General features: G+C 46.7%; 2 protein-coding genes across 2 annotated transcripts; both read left to right on the forward strand.

Annotated features, from left to right (window-relative positions):
* Positions 1–2,237: 2,237 nt before the first annotated feature.
* On the forward strand, positions 2,238–6,077 carry LOC133973555 (photoreceptor outer segment membrane glycoprotein 2-like). Its single transcript, XM_062411492.1, has 4 exons — positions 2,238–2,426; positions 2,695–3,781; positions 4,319–4,565; positions 4,766–6,077. The coding sequence occupies exons 2-4, from the start codon at positions 3,201–3,203 to the stop codon at positions 5,012–5,014; spliced, it is 1,077 nt and encodes a 358-aa protein (XP_062267476.1). The 5' UTR covers positions 2,238–2,426; positions 2,695–3,200; the 3' UTR covers positions 5,015–6,077.
* A 3,731-nt stretch (positions 6,078–9,808) lies between these two features.
* LOC133973981 (creatine kinase B-type-like) lies at positions 9,809–16,344 on the forward strand. The gene is made up of 8 exons (XM_062412063.1): positions 9,809–9,913; positions 11,605–11,815; positions 13,846–14,000; positions 14,367–14,499; positions 15,040–15,211; positions 15,449–15,572; positions 15,685–15,874; positions 15,974–16,344. The coding sequence occupies exons 2-8, from the start codon at positions 11,623–11,625 to the stop codon at positions 16,150–16,152; spliced, it is 1,146 nt and encodes a 381-aa protein (XP_062268047.1). The 5' UTR covers positions 9,809–9,913; positions 11,605–11,622; the 3' UTR covers positions 16,153–16,344.
* Positions 16,345–16,927: the final 583 nt, after the last annotated feature.

The following is a 16,927-nucleotide window of genomic DNA, read 5'->3' on the forward strand; positions in this document are numbered from 1 at the left end:
TCAACATTCATGAGGGGCCATTTTAGGGGTTCAGTATCTTGCCAAAGACACTTCGGCATGCAGATGGGAGCGAGTGGGGTTTGAACTGTCAACCTTCTTGTTGGAGCACCACCACTCTAACCACTAGGCCACACCGCCCCTATACAAGTCTCCTCACCTACATTAATAATATGTCAGCATCAATCCTCAAAGAGCTGATCGTACCTTATCACCACCAGAGCCCTGAGCTCCCAGATTCAGGCTGTGGAGGCAGACTCCCTCAGTACGTTGAGGATTCAAACCTTCCTCTACGATAAAGCTTCTAGTCAGAGCCGGTCCAGGTTTGTTTTAGACCTGATCTCAGTTCTGCTGCTATAGGTCTAGAAGGTCGGGGTCACCTGACACATGGAGCTTCTCCTTCCTCTTCTTCATCCTTATCTCATCAAAGAAATGAATATCTCATCAATACATGTTACTGACCTGACTTCTTCCCCGGAGTCTCTTTGCCTCATCGTCCACAGATCCAAATCCTGGATTATGATGAGGATCGAGAATCAGAGATTATGATGGTGGATCCTGATCGTGGACCATGATCACAACAAGACTGCTTGATATATATATTTCTCCTCAGATACTCAACCATTATTGACAATAATCCATCAGTTTATTGATCTTCAGTTCTGCTTCAAAATGTTTATTCTAATTCAAGCTGTAAATCCTCTGATCTCTCTGATGCTCTCTGTTCCACGGGACCTCTGTTGACTAGTGTCCGTCCTGGGAGACGGGTCCTCACATGTGTCTCTGAGGTTTCTACCTTCTTCACCTGTAAAAGTTTATAGTAGTTTGACACTAGTTGAGGGTGAAGAACAGAGGACATCTCACCTGGTTAAAGACCAGGTGACAAACTGGGAACTGTGAATATGAGACTATTCTAATATAATGTGATTGATTAATTGAATAATTGATACATGAGAAACAATGTGAAACACGTTTTTTTTTTATCTAATTATATCTGTATATATCTTCAATCATTAGCTGTCTGATTCTAGTATTTTTGTCTGATCATGAGTCATAAACATTGTTATTGATGGAAAGATTATGAACTTTATTAGGGTTATAAAAAAGTATAAAAAAACTATTTGTATAATATTTATGATTTAAATAAGTTTGTGTACTAACAAATTAAGTTTATTTGCATAGTTAATAATCATAAATGTTATTTGTAACTTTATAAACCATAAGTCATAACAATAATCAATACTACCAAATGTAGTTATAACAATTCTTATAAAAAAAGTTAATAAATATTAGTAAAATGATATGAAGTTTATTTTTATAATATTTTAAACCGTATTTTCAAAGGTAAAACATTATTATCGAACTGTGTAAATAAGTAATAATAATACAATGTCTTTTAAGACCGGCTGCTGTTTAAAATAACCCCTCCGTGCTTTTATTTTGAATGGGGAAATCTCTGTCACGGAAGTTGGTACCTGCGGCTCTATGATGACGTGATACCCCGGAATGTAGAACACGGAGGGCCCGCCTTCCTAGGCCGGAAACGTTCCGGCTAGATGACGTCAGGTTGTGATTGGCAGGAGACGGGAGCAACAGGTCCCGCCCCCGCAGTGATGTCATTGCGAATGCTTTAAAAACATGTTGATTTGTTTTTGTTTATTTTCTCAGGCTCTTATCGTGGAAGGGTTTGTTTATCTGTTTTTTTTTTTATTTAATACAGATGATAAACACAAAGATAAACATAAAAACGATTAAAAACAGAAATTTATACAAAAATAAAATAATAAAAGACTAAACAATAAATAAAAATAGTACAAACTGAGGACTGTGTGAGTCCCGTAGCTGATGGTCATCTAGTGGACACACATCAGAACTACACCTCCTGATGCGCGAGGTTCTGACGTCACTGATCTACACTCTGAATTTGGCTCTGGATACAAACAACATCCTGTTCTATATAAACGACTTCCTGTCCTACAATTATAAAAGACTTTCCGTCCACATCCTTGTAAGGTTCACAAACATCACAAAGTTGTTTCTCTTTTTATCGACTCGTCATCGTCACACTTGAAGAATCTAAATCTCAGCGACAGCAGAAGCATCACAGACTCCTGTTCGTTGCCTCTGAGACGCTACGTTCCAGTCTGATCTCTGATCTGTTTCCAGCGGCTGGTTCCACTCGGTTCCATCATGTTCTCCTGGACGGTTCTCTTGTGTCTGATCTGCAGGATCCAGTGTGGTCCAGCTGGTGAATGGGGGGTTGGAGATTATTTACAAGGCTGATTAGCTGTAAGGAGATTAAAGTGCAGGACAGTAAGTTACCGGCACCTGAAAACTCCTCTTCTCTGCTCAAACCGTCAGCAGCCGCCAGACGACATGAGGTCGCAGCCAGACGAGCCGGTGGAGGGACGCGTCCTGAAGTCCTGAAGGTAAGGTCCTGTGGATTTCAGTGAAAGCTGATTTCGACCAGTGGCTCTAATGGAACGTTCAGTGACTCTTTTCACTCGTATATTTGATTGAATCTGACGTCTCTAAACTCAGGGTTAGGCTTAGGGGACCTGAGCACGCTCACAAACCTCAGTCTGTGTTGTGACATCTGATTGTGACTGGACACAAGAATCAGAGGGAACTGTCTGAGGCGTTGTCGATTGTTCAGTAAATTATGTGTGAAGCTTTGACCTTCTCCCTTCTCCGCAGCCATGAGACCTACATCTAACCCACAGTCAACGTCCTAAAATAACCCACTAAGCTCCTTACGACGCCGCGCAGAGTTGTCAGCGGCCTTCACCCAGAGGTCCACACTGACCCTGACCTCTGACCTCCGAGCCTCCCACACACCCTTGGACTGGATGTGAGGACTGCACCTCGACGGGACAACAGATCTCCTGGTCACCGACAGAACCAGTAGAACCTTTAAACTCCGCTCATGTTGTGATGCATCTTTATTTTCATCATCTTCATCATATCAACACATCACTCAAATGTGACAGATGAACAACCAACTTGTGTTTATGGAATGCTGGGATGTTGACGTCTGAAAAATACCTCTCCTGTCTCCACACACAGTCAGGTCGTATAGAGAAATGTTTGACACCATTGATTTCTTATGCAGCACCTCGTGCTGGTAAGTGGAGCTGCACCTTAAGGAACTCAGCTTTTCACAATGATTGTGTGACGTGATAAAATAAAAGCAGAGGACCGACATGGCGGTCGGTAAAGTGACCTTCACCAAGGTGGAGAGAGAGAAGCTAGCCGAGGTCCTCTGGCTGCTCAACTGGATCTCTGTGGTGACGGGGGTCATCCTCTTTGGCCTCGGCTTATTCCTCAAAATTGAGATTCAGAAATGGCAAGAAGTGATGTCAGAGCAGGGGATCCTCTACGTGCCACACATGCTGATCACCACAGGCCTGGCGGCCGGCTGCATCAACTTCCTCGGGGGGAAGATTTGCCTTGACTGCGCAGACACCAACAAGTTCCTGCGATGGAAGCTGGTGATGATGCCGTACGTCATCTGCACCTTCTTCTTCACCTCCTGCGTCCTGGCGGGGGCGCTCATGTGCTACAGCATTCGCGGTCAGCTGGAGGAGTCTCTGTTCCTAGGCTTAAGGAACGCCATGCGGTACTATAAGGACACGGACACGCCTGGCCGCTGCTACCTGAAGAGGACTCTGGACCTGCTGCAAATCCAGTTCCACTGCTGCGGGAACACCGGATACCGGGACTGGTTCCAGGTCCAGTGGATCAGCAACCGGTACCTGGACATGAGTAGCAGAGCTGTGGAGGAGTAAGTAGATTCACCAGAGTCTGTTCAGATCTGTTGGGGATTGGAAAGGATGTTTGATCTACTTGATCCTCTGGATTCTTGCAGATTCATTCTCTAGTCTAGAGGATCCTGGTGGATCCTTATTAAGACGAGGAGAGGCCTCTACTTCAATCTACTTGATCCTATTGGATCAAAGTGGATTTTTAAGGTTCTAGTAGATTCTAATGAGTTTTAAGTGACGCGCCACAATAGAGTGAAGATCAAACTAGATCCGTAGACAGATGAGGGTAACTCCCAGATCTCATAAAGTCATCAATACAAACATCTGATTGGCTGTTTGTCCTTCAATAGTCAAACTGCACAACCCTCTTAGTTTGAACAGATCATCTGAAATTATTTAGGTCCATTCGAATGTATCTTCAAACCTCACGTCCACCAGTCCAACATCTAGATTCAGGGATCGAGAAAACTTCATTTTATTTGAATGTCTTGTTGTCACTTGGATGCAGCTGCTCTAGTCCTAGTTGCTGTTGGTAATGGCTTGGTCCTGCTCCTCAGCCGTCTGAGAAGTAACGTGGAGGGGAAGTTCCTGATGGACAGCGTCCCCTTCAGCTGCTGCAGCACCTTCTCCCCTCGACCCTGCATCCAGCAGCAAGTCAGCAACAGCTCGGCCCATTTCAACTACGACCTGCAGAGCCAGCAGCGTAACCTGTGGAGGAGGGGCTGCCGACAGGCGCTGCTCGACCACTACACGGGCATCATGCAGTCCATCGGCCTCACCGTCCTCCTCATCTGGTTATTTGAGGTACTGCAGCAGCACCGTCAGCTCACACATTAGGTCAAAGGTCAACAACAGTCTGTCTCTTCTCTGAGAGTTTGGCACAAAGACAGAAGGAAGATCCAGGTGGAAACGTCCGACTCTGTGTCCCCTGCAGACATCAAGATGTTACCACATGTGCAGTTGTTCAATTTGAAATGTGCTCTCTCACTTTCCTTCTTCACCAGGTGATGGTTCTGACCGGAGTCCGCTACCTGCAGACGGCCATGGAGAACGTCCTGCAGCTGGGTGATCCTGATTCAGAGTCGCATGGTTGGATTCTGGAGAACAGCCTCGCAGAAACAGCTCGGTCCAACTTCAACATCATCAAGAACCTGGGGAAGTGTTACCAGGCCGACGACGATCCGAATATCAACGTCCCGACTGCGGCCGTCGACCAGGAAGTGCCATCGCAGCGGATCCCGAGGACCAGCTGACCCCGACCCGAGGGGTCACCGCATGTCGAGGAGGAGCTGGAGAACCTGGAGTTCTAAACCTCTGAATCGACACTGATCCATCATCAGTAACAAAACTCCTTTTCTGACCTTTTATATTTAAAAAGAAAAACTGGAAACAAAACCACAAAGAAATCCTCTTGTCTGCGCTGTGATTGGCTCGTTGAACAGCTGCACTGTGACATCACTCACCAGAGAACTGATGGTTTCCAGCAGGGAGCTGCTGGTCCTGTGTACGGTGGCCTTAACAGGACAACTTCAGAAATATGAACTGACCAAAGCAAGAATGATGTTTTAGTGTAAAGACGTCATTGATAATATTTCTGTAACTTATTAATAAGTTGTCACACCTACACATTCAAATGTCAAACTGATGGCGGCTCTAGACGAAATTCACCAAAGTGTTTGCGATCTGAGGGATGATGACATCACAAGTAAAAACTGTTTAATTCTTCTGTCTGTGAAAACTCGAGGCCTTTGTCCGGTTCTTCCATCTCCATCGTTTCCTTGGTTCTTCTTCTTCTTCTTCTTCTTCTTCTTCTTCTTCTTCTTGTTCGTCAAGGTCCTTTCAAACTTCTTACAGATCTTAGGACATAGAACACAGATCATAGCTAAATCTGGTGAAACTTTTTGATGACGACAGAATTTCTGTTTATGAATCTTCATTAAATAAACAACCTGTTTTAATTGTGTGTGTTTACATATTATAACATTAATGTTAAGGTTATGATTGTACGGGTCAGAGTCACTGTCTCACCTGTCTCACAATCCCTTGATGTTTGTCTCCTCTGGTGGTTGGTTAAAGAACTGCAGCTTCACCAGCAGCCAATCAGAGATAGGTTGACGGCTCACATTCTTATGTTTCCTGTCCTCTATTCTTCCTTCCCTCCTTCCTTCCTGTCCTTCATCATTGTTTCCTCACCCTCCCTCCACTGTTAATTCAGGCACTTGTAGTGATGTCACAGATAGGTGGGGGCGGGGCCTGATTTGGATCAATAATCTTGTTGGTTGCCCTGGTGATGGGCATTAAACTAATTTGTTTCTGACTGAGGTGACCTCTTCATATCCCATAATGCACCTGGAGTCAGTGACAGGCTGTTACATAACAGAGAGAGACAGAGTGAGAGAGAGAGAGAGAGAGAGACCGGCTCAGCCTATCACAGCCCATCCTGTCAAACATGAGGAAATGATGTCACGCACTCACACACACACACACACACACACACACACACACACACACACACACACACACACACACACATACACACACACACACACACACTGCATGCAAACACTGGCTTTAAACTGAAGCTTAAAGGAGCAGTTCGCAGTTTTAACCAACAGAGGTCATGGTGTGTGTGTGTGCGTGTGTGTGTGTCTGTGTGTGTGTGTGTGTGTGTATGTTTGTGTGTGTGTGTGTGTGTGTCTATTTATAGTTATGAGGTCAATTTAGGTTCAATACCATTATAGTTAGGACATTTTGTCTGGTCCTCAAAAATCCAATGGGCTGTTTGAGGGTTAGGACTTGTTCGGGTTAGTTTAGGGTAAGAGGTTAAGAAAGGCATTATGTCTTCTGTCTTCCCTCCTCTACTTGTGTCCTCCCTCCTTTCCTTGTGCCCTCCCTGATACCTTGTGTCCTCCCTCTTCTCCTTGTGTCCTCCCTCTTCTCCTTGTGTCCTCCCTCCTCTCCTTGTGTCCTCCCTCTTCTCCTTCTGTCATCCCTCTTCTCCTTGTGTCCTCCCTGATACCTTCTGTTCTCTCTCCTCTACTTGTGTCCTCCCTCCTTTCCTTGTGCCCTCCCTGATACCTTGTGTCCTCCCTCTTCTCCTTGTGTCCTCCCTCTTCTCCTTGTGTCCTCCCTGATACCTTCTGTCCTCCCTCCTCTCCTTGTGTCCTCCCTCTTCTCCTTCTGTCATCCCTCTTCTCCTTGTGTCCTCCCTGATACCTTGTGTCCTCCCTCTTCTCCTTGTGTCCTCCCTCCTCTCCTTGTGTCCTCCCTCTTCTCCTTCTGTCCTCCCTCTTCTCCTTGTGTTCTCCCTGATACCTTCTGTTCTCCCTCTTCTCCTTGTGTCCTCCCTCCTCTCCTTGTGTCCTCCCTCTTCTCCTTCTGTCCTCCCTCTTCTCCTTGTGTTCTCCCTGATACCTTCTGTTCTCTCTCCTCTCCTTGTGTCCTCCCTCCTCTCCTTGTGTCCTCCCTGATACCTTCTGTCCTCCCTCTTCTCCTTGTGTCCTCCCTCTTCTCCTTCTGTCATCCCTCTTCTCCTTGTGTCCTCCCTGATACCTTCTGTCCTCCCTCCTCTCCTTGTGTCCTCCCTCTTCTCCTTCTGTCATCCCTCTTCTCCTTGTGTCCTCCCTGATACCTTGTGTCCTCCCTCTTCTCCTTGTGTCCTCCCTCCTCTCCTTGTGTCCTCCCTCTTCTCCTTCTGTCCTCCCTCTTCTCCTTGTGTTCTCCCTGATACCTTCTGTTCTCTCTCCTCTCCTTGTGTCCTCCCTCCTCTCCTTGTGTCCTCCCTGATACCTTCTGTCCTCCCTCTTCTCCTTGTGTCCTCCTTCTACCGAGCTTCAGTATCTGTGTTCGCCTCCAGTCTGACCTGCTCTCACTTTTTGTTTTCACATTTTGCCAACTAAAATATATATTTTTAAGCTATTAGGCTGCAGCTATATGTTTTTATTAATTTCAAAATAGGGTTCTTCTTATTTCATACATTTCCCACAAATACGGGGAGGACTCAAATAGCCCTACACAGCTGTGTGTTTAATTAATTTCAAAGTAGGCTGACTCTTGCCTGTGTATTTTCTTCTCCTCTTCATAAGTGTTCGGTGTTTTTCTTTGTTGTAACAGGTACAAATAGGAATAAAATGTACTATAAGTCGGTATAGTATAACTTTATATTAAACTTTATTCGCTTTGTTATCAAATATATTTTGCGGCTCCAGACACATTGTATTTGGGGGAAGAGGGGGCAAAATTACTCTTTTGAAAGTAAAGGTCACGACCCCTGCTATAGACCTATGCTAGGAGGGATATCTAATGGACAACCTAAGGACTGCAAGCTGGACTGTTGAGGAGTAGACACAACACAGGGTCCCTGGACCTGAGGAGGAAGACAAGGAGTTAATGTGGCTACTTAATGTGACTAAAACTAAGAAGAATAAAAATGACTAAATGTGACTAAAACTAATATGCATTTTCATCTAAAGACTAAGACTAAATAAAAAATAGCTGCCAAAATTAACACTGCCTCACACCTTGTGTCCTCCCTCCTCTCCTTGTGTCCTCCCTCACACCTTCTGTCCTCTCTCCTCTCCTTGTGTCCTCCCTCCTCTCCTCGTGTCCTCCTACCTCTCCTTGTGTCCTCCCTGACACCTTCTGTCCTCCCTCCTCTCCTTGTTTCCTCCCTCACAACTTCTGTCCTCTCTCTTCTCCTTGTGTCCTTCCTCCTCTCCTTGTGTCCTCCTACCTCTCCTTGTGTCCTCCCTGACACCTTCTGTCCTCCCTCCTCTCCTTGTGTCCTCCCTCCTCTCCTTGTGTCCTCCCTCCTCTCCTTGTGTCCTCCCTCACAACTTCTGTCCTCTCTCTTCTCCTTGTGTCCTTCCTCCTCTCCTTGTGTCCTCCTACCTCTTCTTGTGTCCTCCCTGACACCTTCTGTCCTCCCTCCTCTCCTTGTGTCCTCCCTCCTCTCCTTGTGTCCTCCCTCCTCTCCTTGTGTCCTCCTCTCCTTGGGTCCTCCTTCCTCTCCTTGTGTCCTCCCTGACACCTTCTGTCCTCCCTCCTCTCCTTGTGTCCTCCCACCTCTCCTTGTTTCCTCCCTCCTCTCCTTGTGTCCTCCCTCCTCTCCTTGTGTCCTCCTCTCCTTGTGTCCTCCCTCCTCTCCTTGTGTCCTCCCTGACACCTTCTGTCCTCCCTCCTCTCCTTGTGTCCTCCCTCCTCTCCTTGTGTCCTCCCTCCTCTCCTTGTGTCCTCCCTCACAACTTCTGTCCTCTCTCTTCTCCTTGTGTCCTTCCTCCTCTCCTTGTGTCCTCCTACCTCTTCTTGTGTCCTCCCTGACACCTTCTGTCCTCCCTCACAACTTCTGTCCTCTCTCTTCTCCTTGTGTCCTTCCTCCTCTCCTTGGGTCCTCCTTCCTCTCCTTGTGTCCTCCCTGACACCTTCTGTCCTCCCTCCTCTCCTTGTGTCCTCCCACCTCTCCTTGTTTCCTCCCTCCTCTCCTTGTGTCCTCCCTCCTCTCCTTGTGTCCTCCTCTCCTTGTGTCCTCCCTCCTCTCCTTGTGTCCTTCCTGACACCTTCTGTCCTCCCTCCTCTCCTTGTGTCCTCCCTCTTTCTGTCTGTCTCTTTCTTTCTTTCGTCCTGCTGCTGGTTGTCCAGTAACTTGTGCTGGGAGACTTTGTCTTTATTCAAACACACAAACTTTATTAACATGCAGCTCTACGACGCTGAAGAACCGAACACAAGGTTCACACGTGACTATGACTGTAACAGTTACTTTAACTGTAAAAGTAACTATAGCTTTAACTGTAACTTTAACTGTAAAGTAACTATAGCTTTAAATGCAACTATAACTGTAATAGTAATTATAAATGTAAATATAACTGTAACTATAAGACTTACTGTAACTATACCAGGAACTTTAACTGTAAGTAAAATTGTAACTATAAATGTAACTGTAACCGCATCATCAGTACCTGTGTCAGCAGAGAGAGGATGAGACACATCAACTGACTCACTGACCAATGGAATGAATTGACTGAAAATAGGAGCCAATCAGGATCGGGGGGCGGGTATAAAAAGCTGAGGGACGCTTTAATCCGCAACAACAGCATCAGACCCGCATCAGGACCTGATCAGACCCGCATCAGACCCGCAGCAGACTGAACCTTGAGGTAGGACCACCTTGAAACTGACCAATCACAGCCCTGATCATCAACCATCGATACATCCTCAGAGAGAGGGGGGGGGGGTTAGGAGCAGACAGACAGACAGGGAGAGAGACAGGGAGAGAGACAGAGAGAGAGAGAGAGAGGGAGAGAGAGAGACAGGTTCCATGCATATACACAGCCGCTAAATGTACAGTAGCATGTCTTTTGGTCTGTCTGCCTATCTGTCTCCCTCCCTGTCTCTCTCCCTGTCTGTCTCCCTGTCTCTCTCCCTGTCTCTCTTCCTGTCTGTCTCCCTGTCTCTCTCCCTGTCTCTGTCTCTCTCTCTGTCTCTCTCCCTGTCTGTCTCCCTGTCTCTCCCCCTGTCTCTCCCCCTGTCTCTCCCTGTCTCTCTCCCTGTCTGTCTCCCTGTCTCTCCCCTGTCTTTCCCCCTGTCTCTCTCCCTGTCTCTGTCTCTCTCTCTGTCTCTCTCCCTGTCTGTCTCCCTGTCTCTCTCCCTGTCTCCGTCTCTCTCTCTGTCTCTCTCCCTGTCTGTCTCCCTGTCTCTCCCCCTGTCTCTCCCCCTGTCTCCCTCCCTGTCTCTCTCCCTGTCTGTCTCCCTGTCTCTCTCCCTGTCTCTCTTCCTGTCTGTCTCCCTGTCTCTCTCCCTTTCTCTGTCTCTCTCTCTGTCTTTCCCCCTGTCTCTCACCCTGTCTCTCCCCCTGTCTTTCCCCCTGTCTCTCTCCCTGTTTGTCTCCCTGTCTCTCTCCCTGTCTCTCCCCCTGTCTTTCCCCCTGTCTCTCTCCCTGTCTTTCCCCCTGTCTCTCTCCCTGTTTGTCTCCCTGTCTCTCTCCCTGTCTCTCCCCCTGTCTTTCCCCCTGTCTCTCTCCCTGTCTTTCCCCCTGTCTCTCTCCCTGTTTGTCTCCCTGTCTCTCTCCCTGTCTCTCCCCCTGTCTTTCCCCCTGTCTCTCTCCCTGTCTTTCCCCCTGTCTCTCTCCCTGTCTGTCTCCCTGTCCTGCAGATGTGTCGCAGTCAGTTTCTGCGGTGAACGTGTCTGTGACGTAACATGTTGTGCTTCCTTAAATCAATCCACCTTAAATCCAGTCAGGTGTGATGAGGACAAACGGGATTTGATTGGCTCATTAATGACCCGCCGCACGGACACGTGCACTGACCGGACCCGGTTCATCCCGGTCTGCAGCTGACGTCACTAAAGCGTCCGGTTAAACACACGATTACATTTACTGCAGCACTTGTTTGAGAAACCACAGTGACGTCACAGATGGTCGACCTTCATGTGTCTGATGTTTTGTAAACATCAATAAAGGCAAACATCAGTCTATAATCAGTATTTAAACATCAATCTATAACTAATATTGTAAACATTAAAATATAATCAGTAAATGTAGCTGTTAGCCCATAATCCATTTATCATACCTTTGCTCACCTATTTTACTTTATACATGTTCACACCTCCAGAGCTGCAGGATTCAGACAACTGCTGTGATTATTGTTGTTTTTGTTGTTCTTATATGAATTGTTGCTACTATCATTAATAAAATCTTTACATCTATAATTATCCCTCTTATTATTCTCAGAGCTGAAACATGATGATTACACAGTTGTTCCTGGTCTCGCTCGGGGTTCATTGAATGAAATCTTAATTAATACATGTTCCCACCTGTTTATACTTAATCATGGTTCACACCTGTTCCCAGGTCAGCCCAGGCGTCATCATGCCTTTCGGTAACACCCACAATGCGCTGAAGATGAACTACTCCGCGGAGCAGGAGTACCCCGACCTCAGCCAGCACAACAACTACATGGCCAAGGTGCTCACACCTGAGCTGTACGCCAGCCTGAGGGACAAGGAGACGCCCAGTGGGTTCACCCTGGACGATGTCATCCAGACTGGCATCGACAATCCAGGTAACGTCTCTAGACCAGATCCAGATCCCTGCAGCTGCTACATATCCCAGCTCCACCAGCACAGGTCCCTCCTCAGACCAGCGGCCTCATTTAGAACCCTGACATCTCTGAGACTCCATTTTGTTTGTCTTCTCACACTAACTTGGGATTTATAAAAACAGGCTGGAGGAGGATGACTGAAATAGTTTATTGATCAACTTCATCATTAACATTAAAACCAACAAAGTTATTTGAGCTCATGCGACAAAATGGTTCCACACAAACCTTTAATTGAAAAATACTGTATATAGAGCAATTTAAAGTAAATATCAGTTTCAGAATCTTTTACAGCGCTGCACCTGTTTCAAGACTTTACTTTCATATACTGTGTGTGTCGGTGTGTGTGTGTGTGTGTGTGTGTGTGTGTGTGTGTGTGTGTGTGTGTGTGTAAAATATCTGCAGTGAACGTGATTTATATAAAATACTTATATAACATAAATAAACTGTGTTCACTTTCTATTACTAAACAATGTCCCACAGTGGAGGTTAGGATCCAGTGATGTGTGAAGTAATCTGATTACTCTAAAAATATAGTTACTGTGTGATGGAAGCACTGACCCTGGTGGAGGAGAACGAGATAGAAGGATGAGGAGGAAACGAGTGTTTAGTGACTTTGATGGTTTCCTGTCCCATGAAGATGACTCATCGTATCGATTCTATAGATCTGTGATCTTTGTGTTGAACTGGGTACAGTATCACAGTATCACAGTATCACAGTATCACAGCATCACAGTACTACAGTATCACAGTACTACAGTATCACAGCATCACAGTATCACAGTATCACAGTATCACAGTACTACAGTATCTCATTATCACAGTATCACAGTATCACAGTATCACAGTACTACAGTATCACAGTACTACAGTATCACAGTATTACAGTATCACAGTATCACAGTATCACAGTACTACAGTATCACAGTATCACAGTACTACAGTATCTCATTTCAAACACAGGTTCTCTCCACTCTGATCATTAGCTGACAGGTCGGGGGGGGGGGGGGATTCACCTGCATTATATCTACTTTTCTATGTAGAGCCTCTTTTAACCATTAAACATAATTATGAACATTTGTCTCTGAATTAATAATCCTGCAGTTACATTAAAACAGTTTAGGAGATCAAACATGTTCCTTCACATTCTGATGATGAGAAACTTTATTTCATCTTTAAATCACTTTGTTATTTCTGTCCTGTTTGAACATGTTAGCACTCAGTGTATTTTCCTTATTAATGACATCACTGCTTTTCTTCACCTCCATGTCACAAACTTTCTTCTTCTTCTCATCCCTTGGTGCTGATTCACTGGAGAAAACCCATTGGACAGCATGTTCATTAATATTCATGAGGTGTTTTGCATTGACCATTTATGGTTGAATGTGGGCGTGTATGGGGTGGAGTTTCCCAGGAGGAGTGTGATTTATAAAGGGAACATTCGTGTGTGTGTGTGTTTTTATAAATCACATTTTATTTTAGACGTGTCAGTTTTGGAGAATTGATAGAAGGCGGTCCTAGCAACTTGTTTTAAATAAGAATCAAAGATGACTCATGACTACGTTCCCACATAGTTCATGCACTAAGTCGCTTTGGATAAAAACTAAATGACATGTAATGAATTAGAACTTCTGTTTGTCTGAGTTTAATAAGAGAACATTACAGGTCATCCAGGTTCCCTCCCTCGGACCCGATAACTCTTCAAGGAGAAGGAACCTACTCGTCTATTCTGGGGTTGAGCTGCTACTTAATAATAAACTCTCTAATTGGATCGACTCGTTAGATCTGGTTCATTTCTGCTTTTTAATTCCCCCACAGGAAGTAAGGGGGGTGTTTATTTCCAAACCCCTGATCCAGCCTCCACATCAAATCCAACTTAACCTAGTTAGCAGCATCTGTTCTAAACATTTGAACACAACGATTGTTAGTTCTCTGGTACCGAGTCCTGAAGGAGGTTCCAGGCCGGAACTGATCGGTCCTCTTGTGTCCCGCAGGTCACCCGTTCATCATGACGGTCGGATGCGTCGCCGGAGACGAGGAGACGTACGAGGTGTTCAAAGACCTGATGGATCCAGTGATTGAAGAGCGCCACGGAGGATACAAGCCATCAGACCTCCACAAGACGGACCTGAACTTTGAAAACCTGCAGGTGAACAGACCAGGTCCACATCCAGACACCAGGTCTAAATCCACAGACCAGGTATACAGACCAAGTTTACGTCCACAGACCAGGTCCAGATCAGAGTCTGATCTGTGGTTCAACAGCAGCTCTTTGGTTTGGGTCTGGTAAAGATGGAGGTTCAGGTGCAGTGCAGGAAACGACCAGGATAAGGCAGCGTCTCACACAACATGCTACTGACATGTTTGTGAATTGTATGTGAAGGTGATATTTTGGGATCACATAGCTGAGGAACCGACGTTCATGGTCCCGTCAGGATGACCTGTGGGAACTGATGCTGGTATCTCAGTCTGGTTTCCTTTAAACCACCTGACTCTGGTCTCCCGTACGTTTCAGGGTGGAGATGATCTGGATCCAAACTACGTCCTGAGCTCTCGGGTTCGCACCGGACGGAGTGTTCGTGGCTTCTGCCTGCCCCCCCACTGCAGCCGCGGAGAGCGACGGGCGATCGAGAACCTGTCCATCGAAAGTACGATCTCCGATTTAGTTTATTTCTGCTGCAGTCACATGATCTGTGGTTCATTCAAGGATACTCATGATTCAGGTGTTTCTGATTACTCACTGAGGCAGCGGTGAACAAACTCAGACTTCCCATAATGTCCCAGTAAGGCTCGGTGAGCAGCAGACCTCCATTTTGTAAGAGTGAGCTGTGTAACCCTAACCCTGGACTAAACAAGACTAGACTCGATTGACCTTCCCTGGGTCTGACCTCTCCCTCGGTGTGCTCCTGATTTTCAAATCCAGGGAAAGGCTCCTCCCACCAAAGACCTGACTATAACCTTTGACAACTCCATGTTAGCCCCCCCCCCTCCCCCCCAGACCTCTAGGAACATGGGTGTGGCACTTGACGGTCAACTCTCCCTCACTGCCGACATTACTGCAACAACACGTCCCTGTAGATTCATAAATATATGTATTGTTGTTCTGGGTTTGTTCCCTCATGGCTGATGCACTCACTGTGATCTGCTTTGGGTAGAACATCAGCTAAATGAGATGCAATGTGCCGCAGGTCTGGACGTCCTGGACGGGGAGTTAAAGGGGAAGTACTATGCCCTGAAGAACATGACGGAGGAGGAACAGCAGCAGCTGATCGATGACCACTTCCTGTTCGATAAGCCTGTCTCCCCGCTGCTGCTGGCATCCGGAATGGCCCGTGACTGGCCCGATGGCCGCGGCATCTGGTCAGTGAACGCACCACGAACTCTGACCTCTGATCAGAACCACTGACTCAGAACCAGTGTTCTGAGTCAGAACACTGAAATCAAACCAATGTGGTCATGTGACACTTACCAGTTTCTTTGTTTTTGTCAAGAACAGGAGACAGTCAAAATGTTTCAAACACTAAGCCATGTTGTTGACATGTTGTTGACGTGTTGTTGACGGACTTCCTGTTCCCGCCCTCTGACGTTCACCTGCAGGCACAACGACAACAAGAGCTTCCTGGTTTGGGTGAACGAGGAGGATCACCTGCGCGTCATCAGCATGGAGAAAGGCGGGAACATGAGGGAAGTGTTCACCCGCTTCTGCACCGGACTCACCAAGGTCTGTCCAACTGTCCCCTGTCTTCACGTCCCTGCGGTCTCTCCTCTGTCCTCACCTGTCTCTCCCTCCGCTCTGTAACACCTGTCTCACCAGTGCTCTCTCCATCTGGCAGATCGAGAGCTTGTTTAAGGAGCGAGGTCACGAGTTCATGTGGAACGAGCACCTGGGCTACGTCCTCACCTGTCCGTCAAACCTGGGGACGGGACTAAGAGCCGGCGTCCACGTCAAACTGCCGAACCTCAGCAAGAGCGACAAGTTCGGAGAAATTCTAACGAGACTGAGGCTTCAGAAGAGAGGCACAGGTACGCACACAGAGAGACGGGTAGAGACAGAATGGTGTCAAATGTCCTGTCTAACCAATGAAAGTGCCCCTGTGACATCACTTCCTGTCTGTGTCTCAGGTGGAGTGGACACAGCGGCGGTGGGCGGAGTCTTTGACATCTCCAACGCGGACCGTCTGGGTTTCTCCGAGGTGGAGCTTGTTCAGATGGTGGTGGATGGCGTCAACCTGCTGGTGGACATGGAGAAAAGTCTGGAGGCCGGAGACAGCATCGACGACATGATCCCTGAGCAGAAGTGAACTGTGTCCCCGCCTCCTCAGCCCTCACTCCCCCTCCTCACCCCCTCACGGTAACCAATCAGAGAGCGTCCTGCAGGACATGTAGCACTGCTCACTTAGACTTCGTCTTCCAACATGTGAAGGACTTCTATGTCTCTCCAACTGTTGGACTCGTAGCACCTGAATATCTAATAAAGTATTTGTGTCCCTGAACGCACCGTGAGCTCAGCGTTGTCCTTCGGCTGGGGGGGGGGGGTGGAGCTTCTACATTTCCGTGCTTATATAACAATCTTAAAATGAGTTTGGAATATGACCCACAATTCATTAACTTTTAAGACCCACAGATTTAAGGATGCCCAGCTCCATCTTTAGAAAAGCCACTGACCAGAACACTGTATAAGAACAGTGGTTCATAAAAAATTTCCAATTTGGACAAATTCAGAGATAAGACGCATATGTGACCCTAAGATTTCCATATTCAATCAATGGAAACGCAGCACAATTCAGAGACGAGGGTATCAACCCCAGATTCACAACAGAGCTCTGTCACTTGAGAGAATGAAATGACCCAGTCCCAAATTAAAGGAGCAAACCCACAACCCTTACTTTGTCACATTATATATCAAAGAGCTGTCCAGAGCAAACAGATCATGAAGACAAACTGGGACATCATTGAGAGAGATCTTTCCTTACAGGAGGTATTCACTGACCCCCAGCGGTCAGTTTCAGAAGAGCAGCAACCATCAGGGACAAGTTGGTCAGAGGTCAGCGTCCTGCTCGGACACCTGTCTTCACC

Source organism: Platichthys flesus, chromosome 18 (genome assembly GCF_949316205.1).
Source record: "Platichthys flesus chromosome 18, fPlaFle2.1, whole genome shotgun sequence".
Classification (NCBI taxonomy): Eukaryota; Metazoa; Chordata; class Actinopteri; order Pleuronectiformes; family Pleuronectidae; genus Platichthys; species Platichthys flesus.

Bases quoted from the DNA above. Each gene is read 5' to 3' on its own strand.
- LOC133973555 (XM_062411492.1), top strand. From the start codon at position 3,201: ATGGCGGTCGGTAAAGTGACCTTCACCAAGGTGGAGAGAGAGAAGCTA. The intron at 3,782-4,318 runs GTAAGTAGATTC...CCTGCTCCTCAG, and splicing joins AGTAGCAGAGCTGTGGAGGA to CCGTCTGAGAAGTAACGTGG. The intron at 4,566-4,765 runs GTACTGCAGCAG...CTTCTTCACCAG, and splicing joins TCCTCATCTGGTTATTTGAG to GTGATGGTTCTGACCGGAGT.
- LOC133973981 (XM_062412063.1), top strand. From the start codon at position 11,623: ATGCCTTTCGGTAACACCCACAATGCGCTGAAGATGAACTACTCCGCG. The intron at 14,500-15,039 runs GTACGATCTCCG...AATGTGCCGCAG, and splicing joins CGAGAACCTGTCCATCGAAA to GTCTGGACGTCCTGGACGGG. The intron at 15,212-15,448 runs GTCAGTGAACGC...GTTCACCTGCAG, and splicing joins CCCGATGGCCGCGGCATCTG to GCACAACGACAACAAGAGCT.